Source organism: Xenopus tropicalis, chromosome 6 (assembly GCF_000004195.4).
Source record: "Xenopus tropicalis strain Nigerian chromosome 6, UCB_Xtro_10.0, whole genome shotgun sequence".
NCBI lineage: Eukaryota > Metazoa > Chordata > Amphibia > Anura > Pipidae > Xenopus > Xenopus tropicalis.
In genome coordinates, this window is record NC_030682.2 from 50,292,496 (window position 1) to 50,306,721 (window position 14,226).

The following is a 14,226-nucleotide window of genomic DNA, read 5'->3' on the forward strand; positions in this document are numbered from 1 at the left end:
AGTGGAACAAAACATTTTTCCATGTGCCCTAATGACCCTTCTGTACAACTAACTCCCTGACCCTTTGATGTGGGGAGATAACAGAATTACTTCCTCTGTGTTCTGCTAATGAGCTGCCCCTTCAACAGCCTGCACTAAAACAGGATAAAAAAGCCACAAGCCCCTTTCCAGCAGGGGTGCCTTGGGGGTAGCGGACAGAAGGTGCCATATTACCTCATTTAATACTACCTTTTCAAATTCTTATTAAGTCTAAATGGATTTTCCTTGCCTTTAACTCTTCTACATATTCAATTACATTAAAGGTGGCCAGCAAAGTTCACACACTAGGCTCAACCTCTGTACACAAGGGATACATACTGGGATTACCAGGATGATGCTGAAGTGTAAGAAATCCTATTAATTTACACTCTGTACTTTCAGAACTTCCTTTCTTTTGTAGTGTAGCAAATGAGAAACAGCAACATAAAATAGACAACACTTGTCTAACGTGAGGTGTGTGACTGTATACACACACATATACAAACAACACTATAAGTAAGAATGGTATGAAAAAAATTCTATTTAGCTGCATAAACATATGGTGTGGGTCCAACACATACAGTGAAAGCAAACTTTGTTAAGAGGCAACATTTAGATCCCTCACACACAGGCATTCAATCTTTTGTTTCTATGCAGTGAATTGATAAATACCAAACCAAAAAATAAATCCCCCCCAAAAAAGCCAAAACTAATAAGTTAGTTAATGAATAATAAGGCAGCGCTAAAATATATTGAATCAAGTATAAAGGTTAGTCGTACCCAAGTGATCAAATGGCCCGGGTGTACAAACCCCGGGCCCGCCACCAATGAATACACAATCTCAATAAAGATAAGTACATCAATCAATTCTCACCAAAGCCGATGTATGGTCCGGGTGCTTAGGCCCCGAACCCGTAGCCCAAGGGAGCAATCCAATTCAAACGAAAACACAGCCTTCTAGTTAGCACGCCGGACAGCCACAGTCTCTAAAACTTTAGTCTTTATTCATTTCCTTAAAAGCATTTTGCCTCAAAATGCTTTTAAGGAAATGAATAAAGACTAAAGTTTTAGAGACTGTGGCTGTCCGGCGTGCTAACTAGAAGGCTGTGTTTTCGTTTGAAGTGAATTGATAAACACACATTTTTTTTTCTTTTATTATTCGTTCCACCACACAGGAATGCAATATCAATATTAAATACCCAGGTGTAAGAGCCCTTAAAGAATTATACCTAAAAACAGCATTTATTTCAACAGTTTTAAGGCACTTATGACATACCTTTTTTATTATTGCTACCAGATGGCAAATAGTTATAAATATTGACGATTGTAACCAGTTTAAATGAAAATTGATTTAAATTACGTATTTAGGGTTCAGTTAAGTATTTGGGTAAATCCTACGGTTCTATTAGCACGTTTCTTTTATATCTTGTTTGGGCCAAGGCTCCCATTGGGCAGTTTCTCTAATTACAATTTTGATCTCCCTGCTGGTCAATTTTTTTTTCTTTGCATTAATGAAAACTCATGAATTTTTACCAAAGACAAAAAAAAAAAAAATTACTTACTCATTGTTTTTTTTTCACCAAAAAGTATTCTTCAGTTTTAAGCTAATTAAATCTATTCTACCACCTAGGCCAAAACACGAATGTCTGCATAAAATTCTATGCGTTATTCTTTCAGTCCACCAAAGAGAAATGTTGACATGATACTATAGCAAGGCTGAAAACACCTCATTATTATACTCCTATGATACAATAAAAACATGTGGATTCAAACTAAAATCTCCATACAAAAAAAAAAAACTTTGTAATGTATTTGTACCTGGTTCTCTCAGCACAGCTTGGTAAAAAATACACATGCAACTGGAGAGCCAACAAGATGCTGAGCACTACCACACCACTGAGAATGAATCTTTTGACTGCTTAAAGCAGTTGAACATGTTCTGATGATTTGAAGTCATCGGCTTTGCTAAATATATTAATTCATTTTATTTTCCTGAAGTGTTAATAATAGTTAATAATATGCATTCTGGATTCTCCAATTTGATCTGTGCTATATCTGCCCCTATGTCTAGTACAGGCACTGCCATGCTGTGCAAAACTTAGCAAAATATATATTAGAATCTTGAAAGATTTTGGCAAAAATGAAAATATAACGAAATATAATGAAACGTCTACAATTTAATAGTGCAATGGATTTCACTAATCTAAGTATAAGAAACCCCAAATAGTAAGAGAGCCTCCTATATTTATTTTATAATTTACTCTTCTTAAAATAATCTTACACATTTTTAAATTGATTCAAAAGGCAAACAAACCTGAATTGCTTGACGGCCTTGTTGGGCATCTGCTAATAGCTGAATAGTTAGTGCCCTTGAGTCCTGAAGAGCTTCCTGGAGGTAGACAAAGCTGTGTCCAGCATGACGGCCCATAGTGCACTCACGACATATAGGAACAGAGCAGGAGTCACAGTAGAAATGCAGGACCTATAACAAAAAAAAAACACATTTTAAATATATATACTAACCACATATGCTACATGCAGGTCTTGAGGTTTCCAGTAGCTTGCAATCCATTCAACAGATGTGCATAAAATACCGCCCCTCCGTCTGACATCAAGCTTATTAGTTACCTTTTCCCACCTGACCAGTAACATTTGTTCCTAGTTAGTGAACAGGCTTCTTAAAACAAAAACCTCCACTTCTGAACAGCACTTAAGTTTTAATTACTGTTTCTCAAGAATTACATATGATCTTAACATTACTGCAGGAGATTCCTACTTAGTATGCATTAGTGATGGAGCAATATATGAATACATTCTTTGTATAAATATACAGTTATGATACAGTTGTAGAAAGCTTTATGTCTATCCTAGATATCATATTTGTAGTCTAATACATTTGGGTGATTAAAAAAAAAAAAAAAAAACCCAAAAGGGGGGTGGGGGTGGGCGTATATAAACTGTACTTACACAGCCTACCACTTATTTTCTGTATATGTTCACGGTTATTTAAAGGTGCTGTTGTATAGGGTTTTCTTATAGGCTAGGTAGTCAGATTGCACAGTAAAGCTGGCCATACACACACTTATATAATCGGACAAAACAAGAGATTTTCAGACTGTGCGTAGGCTCCAAATTATCATATTGATAATTTTTGTACCATGGTGATCAGTCATTAAGTCCATCAGACACGTTAGAAATTTTTGGTCGAATAACAATAAAATCTGCGCATGTGTATTGTGTATCTGGCGATATCCTTGGGGGACCTACAATGCATTTCCAAGAAGCCACCTTTGTACAATGGTGTCTGCCAACTATTTCATGATCAGAAAATCTTCATATTTGTTATTTTGAGGGCTTTAACCTACAATTTCAGTTTGAATGTTAGTTTCAGATCGCTGCATTTAAATGTACGATCGCTATTCAAACGTTTGTCGGAAGAACACTAAAATCTGAATGTGTATGGCCGCCATAATACCATGCCATGTCTTGAATAAATGTTGCTGTTTAGTAGACTAAATCAATGGCTTTTGGCAAATCCATCTAAACTTGATACAGAAAAAGCCTTCTCTCTCATATATATTATCTTTATGTTTGTGCATATTTTTTTTCCCAGAAATGCATCTATAATATACCACTAAATGATGCCTCTAAAATTTAACAAACAGGAAATGAAAGGTTTTATAGAATAAATGAAAAGACAAAGGAAATTCCTGGGTGGCATCAGCCTACTGCTACTCACTTGTCCATCTGCTCTCTCAGGAGGGGGGAGCTGATAGAAATGTCCCTTGAAACCTTGTGGCAATCAATCAACATGTGATGAATGGTCACTGAAGTTAAGCCCTGACCTGACGCTATGACCCTTCCTACATCACTGAAGTGTTTTAATCTACCCCTTCCTCTTCCAACATGAGGCAGATACTACCAGTCTAAAATAAACAGAGTAGAGGTGAAAGGTAAAATACTGACCACTGATATTACATGCAACACACAGCAAACATAGTGGGGCACCAGAAATCGTTTGGCATTTTTTTTAGATTTACATTTTTCTATTCCCAATATGAGTCAGATACTACATCTCTGGTATAAATGGAATATGCGGAAACCAACTGGCCACTCATGTTACATGTAAAAAAACAAAAATATATTGGGGCACAGATATAATTTGGCAAAACGTAATTGGTACTAGTCAAACACAGAACAAGTTATAAAAGGCAATCAAGAGTTGTTCAAGGGTTTCATTAATTGCATCAGTTACAATAGGTGCAGCCCAACAATTTAAAGAAGCATCCCTGATATTTCAAATTTTCTGATGACCTTAGTTCAATGCAGATGAAGATGAAGTCTGTGTTGACACTAAAATGTTACATATGATTTACAGTTCATCAATGGCAAATCTGAGGCAGAGTCTCCTGCTAACCCATTTAAGACAAAAAAAAATGACTGGAATTTACACACGGTATGCAATACGTTGTTTTTAATGTCATCTGGACTGAGGAACCGAATATAAGTCTTTGTACAATTTAAAAGAGTGAGGGCTGGAAATAATCACACGTTCACAGTGCACGTGTCAGAATCAGAACCTATGGCATACAATAAGCCCAGAATACAGGGACTGCAAAGTGCTTTATCTGCAGCTACCTCTCTGCAACAGTAAAATGTTTCTTGAAACCTTTATTTTAGAAACATAAAGGGATTTCCCCATCTGTCACCTGCAATTCTAGTTTTACAGGCAATGTATACAGGTCAGACTGCTGTGAACCTTGACCTCCCTACTCTTGTCAATCTCTATAAAATCATCAATGGCTCCAGCTGCTGCAGATGCATTAAAATAACCAGATCATGCAAGGATGAGGATTTGTTAATGCTTACTAATCTACACGATACCAGTAATGCAAGTATATATATATATATATATATATATATATTCCAGCACTAGTCCCTGTCCTACAGAGTATCTGGTGAGCCGAACCAATTTATTCTAATTATTTTACCCCCAGGACACAGCTAAATCACATGGGGGTATCTACATACCAGTAAAGAGAGGACCGCATACACAGCCTGGGGCAATATTTTTTAGCCTTCCCAACCGAATCACAATCAGAAGTCCGTGGGGGAGGTCATGTTTTCAGGACTATAATACTGGCCAAGAAGCTTGTGAAGAGGGCAGTTGGTGTTCAGTATTGGCCTATTTTGTGGTTGAAGCATAGTAAGATATGGAGGCTTGCACAAGGTTTAACTAGAAAGGGAAGTTTGAGAACAAACTTCATGTTGGGTTGAAAAACGTGAAGTCACTGAATGAAATCTGATCTGTTGTTGGCTCTGCCCACTTTTCTAACCTTGGACCACAGTTATATAGTAAAAACCACTGTGCAAAGTTTGGGGACCCTGGTTTTAATAGTGTCTGAATGGCAGCAATTTAAATTTCCCCACTGAAAGTCGACGAGTGACATCTGATTGGCGGTTGGTGGCTCCACCCCCTTTTTCTAACCTGGAACTGCAGTTACCCAGTAACTAACTCTGCAAAGTTTAGGGACCCTAGGATTAATAGTTAAAGAACGGCAGCAGTTTAAATTTAAACCAATAAAAGTCAATAGGTGAATTGTGATTGGTGGTTGGTGACCCCGCCCACTTTTTCTAACCTTGCGTCAAAGTCACTAGGTGACAAACAGTGGGCACCCTGGCATAAACAGTGTGAGAATGGCAGCATTTTAAATTTAAACCAATAAAATTCAATGGATGAAATCTGATTGGCCCAACCAACTTTTCCTATTTTTGAACTGCGGTCCCCCAGTGACCAACTTTGCAAATTTTGGGGACATAAAAATTGTGAGACTTACCGCATTTTACACTTCACCATTGAAAGTAAATAGGTGAAATGTAATTGGCTGTTGGTGGCCACGCCCACTTTTTTTCTAACTTTGAACGGCAAATACCCAGTGACTAACTTTGGAAAGTTTAACAATCCTGGAATTAATACTTAAATAATGGCATCAGTTTAAATATAAACCAATTAAATTTAATGGATGGAAATGGATTGGCTGTGCAAAGTTTGGGAACCCTGACATAAATAGTGTGAGAAAGGCAGCATTTTAAATTTTAACCAAACTAATTCAGTAGGTAAAGTCTGATAAGACTTTTAAAAACCTAAAAATGCAGTCCCCTAGTGACCTTGGTGTTAATACTGTGAGAATGGACACAGGTTGAATTTCCCCATAGAAAATCTGATTGGCTGTTGGTGGATCCACCCATTTTTTCTAACCAAAGTTTGGGGACCCTGACATTAAACTTGTGAGAATGGCAGCAGTTAAAATTTCCCCACTGAAAACAATGAAAGAAATGCGATTGGCTTTTGGCGGCCCTGCCAACTTTTCTAACCTTGAATACGTAGTCACCCAGTGACAGTGCAAAGTTTGGGAACCCTGGCGTCAAACCAATAAAATTCAATAGGTAAAATCTGATTGGCTGTTGGTGGCTCTGCAGTTACCTGGTGCCTAACTTAGCAAAGTTTCGGGACCCTGGTGTTATTACTGTGAGAAAGGTCACTACTCTTTTCATTTTTAACACAATACTAACGGGAGAGTCACATCAAAAACTGGATATACTTGATACTCATTTATAGATCATATCTGGCTCTCCAGAAACTGCAAATAAATACTTTATTGTCAGAAAACACTGCTTTTATGGGAAATTATTACATTCAATGCAAAAATAAAAACAGCGGAGAAACATCATAAAATCAATAAATAAGTACTTAGCATTGTGCAGAATTTGCATTTATGTTTGTGATTGAGGGGAGAGAGACGAATAAAATGGGTTGGGCTGGAAAAGGATGGTCGGGTGATTGAGATCAGGACCCTCGAACATGCTAGGGACCCAGTCTTTTACTTTAAAGAGATGTCAACTGAACATAACACTGGGATATATTAAACAAAAAAGCCTAAAATTGCCAGTGAAAATTCTCAAAAGACGAGTGATAATCTACTACATTTTAGGCTGTGAGTAATAAGGTTGTTAGTTAAGGTGCTTTGTGCCCTAACTACAGAGAAACAAAATGCTTAAAATTACTCTGTGCCAATAGCCTTAAATTCTTCTTACAGTGGATGTATGCTTTGGGTTGAGTGGGCAAATCTTGCAAGGTCAAAATGTGCCATGCTGATAGACTCATACCCAAAAAGACTGAGTGCTGTAATAAAATCAAAAGGTGCTTCAACAAAGTATTAGTTTAAGGGTGTGCACACTTATGCAACCACATTTCTTTTTTAGTTTTTTTGGTTTTCTTCCCTCCGCCTAAAATATTTCAGTTTGTTTTTCAATTGAGTGGTACAGTTTATAGGTCACATTAAAGGTGGAAAAAGTTCTGAAATGATTTATCTTTGTCTTATTTTTTGTACAGCAAAGGAACCTGACATTTTACCAGGGGTGTGTAGACTTTTTATATCCACTGTATCAATTGAGCTAAATCACTTTCACTTACATAATATATTTAAAGTATCAAAAATCACTCTTATTAGATCAAATACTGACTATTACATCTCTGTTAATTAGCCTTCCCTTAGGTACAGACCCCACTCACACACCAACTGCTCTTTCTCAGCCACAACTCAGTTCACAACCCTACCCAATACTATGGGGCACATTTACTAATCCACAAATGCTCTGAGCGTTCGATCAGCGTATTTTTGGCTACTTTTTCATACCTGCGTGACTTTTTCGTATTTTTCGCAACTTTTTCATACTTTGCGACAAAATTGTATTGTCGCGTCAAGTACAAAAGTTTCTGATTCATTCAAGCTTCGGTATCACGACTTTCCTTGGGCCAGGTTGGAGCTGCACAGTGCCATTGATTCTTAAGGGAGGCATCCAAAAACATGCACAGAAGGATCAAAGTCGGAAAGGTTTTCCTACATTTTACGATCATTCGGATACGAAAATTTCGTGACCTTCGGATTGCCAATACGATATTGTGACTAATATGATTTTTTCGTAAGCATATTCGTGATATTTGCGATCTTAAGAAATTATCATATTCAATTCGAATTTATTCCATTTGGGATTCAAACTCGCGTTTTCATGAATGTGCCCCTATATGTCTAAACTTATCTCCAAGTTCTCATCGAATCACTTATAACACTCTTCCAATGATCTACTCAACTCTTCAACACACACTCAAGTACACTGCACAAGCCCCCATGTTACTGTGCGATATGACTGTAGATCATACCCAAATGATGCCGATTTAGCCCAATGCAATGCACATTGTGCCCTGGAAAATGCATGTATGTTTCACTGGCTACATTTAAGGCCTGGTGGCCTTCATTGGTCTAGCAACATTAAGCATATAGGGAAGAGAGGACTAGGAAGCATACAGATTTGCAGAAATTGTAACTGACTACATAGGTTTGCCATTTATTTGTAAAGCAGCAATATGCATTCCTTTAAGGTGGCATTATATCCCGTTACTATTGATATTCAACAAACTGTTTAATGGTTTATTCTAATTGTCTTAGAAAATACCTTTCACATCTTATATGTAAAAACAATTCTTTGGTAAGGCCAAGTAAGCACATTACATATTTCAGTCTAACCTGTAAAAGGTATGGTTTTTTATTTCTCTCTCTTAGAGACGAGCAATAACAGTCAGGTTCAGATACAATGACCACACACAGCCACTTGCCCAATGTTCTTGATGGAGTCATTGCTGTTCTGTGACTCCGTGTGCTGATCTTCTTCAGAAATAAGTCAGCATTTAAGAAAAATTACAACTAGATGTTTTTCTCTTTAAAACCCTTATTATTTCTAAACATCAACAAGGTAATAATGCTCTCCAGAAACCACACCCAACGCATATGCTCCTGTTAGGCAAACAGTGTCAGGGAGCGATGGACCAGAAGCATCAAAACATAGAGGCACTGACCAGGCCAGCTCTGCTTTTTGATTTCAGGTACAGGGAAGCCAAGAACTTAGTAATATGTCAAAACCTGACAGTAGGCAGGTATAGATATGGGACCAGTTATCCAGAATGCTCAGGACCTGGGGTTTTCTGGATAAGGGATCTTTCCGTAATTTGGATCTCCATAACTTAAATCTGCTGAAAATCATTTAAATATTAAATAAACCCAATAGGATTGTTTTGCCTCCAATAAGGATTAATTATATATTAGTTGGGATCAAGTACAAGGTACTTTTTCATTATTACAGAGAAAAAGGATATAATTCTTAAAAATTAGAATTATTTGCTTATAATGGAGTCTATGGGTGATGGCCTTTCCGTAATTTGGAACTTTCTGGATACTGGGTTTCTAGATAAACAGAACATAAAAAAATTAAAAAAACAAACAAAAAACCCACAAAAGCGCATTAACTGCATAGGGAGCAGCTGTCTGTCTTATATTTACTGAGGTTTTCCCTAAGTAGAATGAGGTGATCAAGCTAGACATGTGCTATGAGCATTAAGGAAGCCATACAGCAACTATCCTCTATGGACTGACAAATGCTGCACTAGTAGACCTACACATCTGTGGCTCCCCTTCACTTCATCTTTTGACGCATCATGCACTCTTCCACATGGTGCATTAGCAGATGAAATTTTCAAACCGGTCAGATAATCTCCAATTTAAAGGACTGCAGGATGAACATAACAGCCCCCCAACCTGTCCTACTCAACCAGAAGATTGGGGTAAGATGGCTGAAATAAGGCAAACTGCACAACCAAATCTGGGCATTTATGGTCACCTAGAAGAAGGCTTGCTACACTTCCAGAATGTGTTCCTCAAGGCAGGAAACAGTCAACTTTCTGACTACATTTAAGCAAAAAAAAATTTTTTCTGTGAACTGGCTATTAAGATTAATGGTAGTAAAACTGTCACATGGCATGCAGCTGGAAGGCTTTTTCTAAGCAAGCCACTGTGGTGTAAAGAGAATCACTGTATTGTAATAAAGTGTAGAAGGCATTCTGTAAAAATGAATGTGATCCTAAAAATCCAAACAGGATAAGGAAATATTTTGCTGACACAAAATTCTTGGCATGAGGCATTAGAGTCATATCAAGAGCCTTGACATTTTATAGTTACACAAGCCAATTACTTAAGTAGTGATAAAATACACTTAATATTTAAATAATTCTCTGTATTTCTTCTTGTGTAATATGAAGTCTCTGGGGCAGATTTATCAAAACTCGAGTTCGAATCCCGAATGGGAAAAATTCGTATTGGAAACGAAAATTTCTGAAGATCACAAATATCACAAAAATGCTTAAGAAAAAATAATTTTAGTCACGATAATATCGTATTGGCGATCCGAAAGTCACAAAATTTTCATACCGAACGACTGTAGCAGCAGCAAAACCGTTCTGATTTTTTGCGCGCTAAAAATACGAAAAAGTCATGCAAGCATCAAAAAAGTCGCAAAAGCGCCGAAAAAGATGCGCAAGATACGAAAAAGGTCATGGAAAATACGATTGGACCGATCGAACGAACGCTCGGAGCGTTCGTGGATAAGTAAATGTGCCCCACTGTGTGGGTTAAACCTACATGCTATAGCTGCCTCTATTAGTGCTGTTCCCTAGCTGCTCAGTAATTAATGACTTATTGTGTGTAATGCTTAATCATTTAATTCAATGCATTTGTGGCACAGAAGTAAAAGAGACAGCTGCAAGAACTCATGTACTGTGTCTTTACCATTGAATATTATTAGTAGACAGTAGGAGGAGGTCTTTACAATTTTGGGTCCTTAAGACAGATTCGGCAGCTGATGTGCCCTTGTCTGGGCCCCTCTGACCGATACCTGGCCAAAAATTAGGCAGATGTTGATTGGACAAGTTTGATTTTTTTTAATTTTTTTTTTTTGCTGGATTGGGGACTGCATTGGCTTGTTGATGCAGTCCCTGCTCTGACTTTTCCTATGCCCTTAGTTGCAATGCGATCATTTGGCCCAAGGTGGGCATATTGGGGGAAAGATTTAAACAAGAAAATATTACCGTGTATGGCCACAACTCACAAGAGGTGCTTAAAAGGAGAAGGAAAAGCTTATAAAGAGTTAATCTCAAGCTACAGGCATACCATTTAGTTCTCTCAATAGTGCCCCTTAAGTCTCCCCATATATTCATCTGCTCAGATGATCAGAAGCCAAACAGGAAGAAAAAACACTGAGCTGTGTAAAGAAAGTTCCCATAATGTCTTGTTCCTGCACCGAGACCCAGACCAGTACATGCTCAGTTTGTAAGACTAGAGGAAGCTTCCTGCTGATTGGCTCAGATCCACGTTCCTAAGACCAGACCAGTGTAAATGCTCAGTTTATAAGACTAGAAGAAGCTTCCTGCTGATGGCTCAGATCCACATTCCTAAAGGGGGGAGTGAGTTCTTAGCATTCTTGAGGAAGGGGGAGCAGGAGAGGGGATAGAGCTGCTTGTGTCTGGCACAGGAAAACAGACACAACAAATCTTTTGACAGAGAACTCATGCAGCGTTTCTGTGAGTGCGTATGGCTGTATTTACATAGACCTTTCTGATAAAACTTACTTAGTTTTTACCTTTCTTTCTCCTTTAATTGACATAGATAGGATCTCCCAATATGGAGGTATTGTATCGGTTATAGGTTGTTTTGTATGTTTAATGTATAAACTCATTTATTGCAAATATTGCAGAATAGGTTGGCATCTTATAAATAAGTGTTAATAATAAAGATAATAAAAAGTCCTATGGCACATGGCTTTGGACCTGTTGGTGGAAATATTATGCAGTTGTATTTCCTATATGGGGAGATGTAGGCCCAAAAATACGAAATGAAGGCATGTTACAAGAAGATTAAAAGCGAAACCAAACAGGACATTTTGCAGATGTTCTAAAAGGCAACCAAGAAACAGGTTTTGGTTTTTTTTTGTGGGGGGGGGGGGGGGGGGGGGGGGGGGGGGCGGGGGGGGCTTCACCGAACAAGCAGTAACCCCCTTCAGTTATGACAAGGTTAAGCAATATTTTTCCCCTGGAAGCAAATTCCACAGTCAAGCTTACTCTTAGGGCAAAAGAATTTCTTGTTACCATTGGGAGCCCTCCTCTGACATCCTCTTGTCTGCATATTTAAGTCCTGGGCTAACAAACCTCCATTTGTTCCTGTATACGCTTCATTTATACTTGCACACCAGAATCCAGTCCCCTGCTCTCTACTGAAAACAATCATGGGTCCTTTGAAGAATACTTAGCTTCCATAACCAAAAAAACCTTTCCCCTTACTTCCTTGTACTTTATTTTGACCTTCTACATGCATTATTCACAGACACGGTGATTACGGTAGCTCAAATACGAAAAAAAATATGAAGTTGTTTTTAGTAGCCTCGTTATTCCAAAAACAGAATGTTATTAAAGGGGAGGTAAGTCCAATAAAACATTTTGCCTTATAAAATAATGTTATTCTAGGCAACATTGTTGTCCAGCCAAGGCTCCGTTTGCTCATGATGCCTTGCATGCATTTTTACAGGTCTGGCTTCTGCAACAAAATTTCGACAGTCAGAACCAGCAGAGCAGAATTTATATCTACATTACAGTGTGTAACATCACAGAGTGAAACATCTGGAATTAATGCAGACACTGAACAAGGGAACATTAAAAGAACCGTAACAAGTTACTATGCCTATCTAAGCCGCTCAGCAATAACTGCTTCTTTGTGTGATAGCCCCGACCCCACATCAGCCCCTGCTATTTTGTCCAATACCAATATAGCATCAAGTGAAGAAAGATGAGTGATCAGACTTGGGGACAGGGCAAAGTCCGGACTGGGGTAACTAAGTCAGATATCACTCACAACTGCTCTGCTTGAAGCAGCATTTGTGCTCAACACAGGTTAATAATGCGGTGTTCTAAAGGGGGGCGCCTTAAAAAAAAGCAATTAGCACTGAGCAGCTTTTTATGGATATAGTGCCAGTTACATTGGGCTAGATATTTAAAACACCTCAAATCCGGCAACTCAAAACAAAAATTTCAGTAGAGTAATAATCAATCAATAAATAAGGCTTCTAATTGGGCAGTACTGTGGCACAGTGGTCTGCATTGTTTACTTTCAGTGCTGGGATCCTGAGCTCAATTTCGATCTGGGAACCATCTGCATAGAGTTTGTAATTTGTGTTTTTTTTCTGGGTGGCCTCAGAAAGACAAATTAATTATAGCTTCTGAATAAATTGGTTTGGACCTTAAAAGCTTCACTTGTTTAGGGACTGATGTCACACTACCATCATCTTGGCACTATATTTTATTGGTTGCTATGGGTTTATGCCCATGTGTAAATTTGCCCAGTGTTTATAAATTAGCTCCAGTTGTTGTAAGCTCTACTTTCAGTTGAACTTCAAACTTCTGACAGATGGTCTCACATTATCCACAAGGAACCTCTGGTACAATAAAGAATTTATAGTTACATAGTTACATAGGGTTGAAAAAAGACCAGTGTCCATCAAGTTCAACCCATCCAAGTAAACCCAGCACACTTAACCCACACCTACCAATCTATACACTCACATATATACACTATATATACAACCACTAGTACTAACTGTAGATATTAGTATCACAATAGCCTTGGATATTCTGATTGATCAAGAACTCATCCAGGCCCCTCTTAAAGGCATTAACAGAATCTGCCATTACAACATCACTAGGAAGGGCATTCCATAACCTCACTGCCCTCACCGTGAAAAACCACCTACGCTGCTTCAAATGGAAGCTCCTTTCCTCTAATCTAAAGGGGTGACCTCTGGTGCGCTGATTGTTTTTATGGGAAAAAAGAACATCCCCCAACTGCCTATAATCCCCTCTAATGTACTTGTACAGAGTAATCATGTCCCCTCGCAAGCGCCTCTTTTCCAGAGAGAACAACCCCAACCTCGACAGTCTCACCTCATAGTTTAAATCTTCCATCCCCTTAACCAGTTTAGTTGCACGTCTCTGCACTTTCTCCAGCTCATTAATATCCTTCTTAAGGACTGGAGCCCAAAACTGCACTGCATACTCAAGGTGAGGCCTTACCAGGGACCTATAAAGGGGCAAAATTATGTTCTCATCCCTTATAGAAAAGTCTAAGGCAATAATGCAGCAAAGCATCACCATACTTTACAGCTGGTATCAGGCTTCTCTAGTGAAATGTTTTAAAGGACACTTAACACATAAATATTTGATTACCTTATTCACTACAAAATATCTCTAATATTAGGCCTACCCTTTTCCCCCTT

General features: G+C 38.2%; 1 protein-coding gene across 3 annotated transcripts in view; it reads right to left on the reverse strand.

The window, feature by feature from the left end:
* Positions 1-14,226, reverse strand: part of trim71 (tripartite motif containing 71, E3 ubiquitin protein ligase) — a 57,192-nt gene that overhangs the window by 13,786 nt on the left and 29,180 nt on the right. For all 3 annotated transcript variants that reach the window (XM_004915373.4, XM_004915372.4, XM_002937846.5), the window contains one exon: positions 2,333-2,500. In XM_004915373.4, coding sequence (XP_004915430.1) covers positions 2,333-2,500 — 168 coding nt within the window. The remainder of the gene's footprint in view (positions 1-2,332; positions 2,501-14,226) is intronic.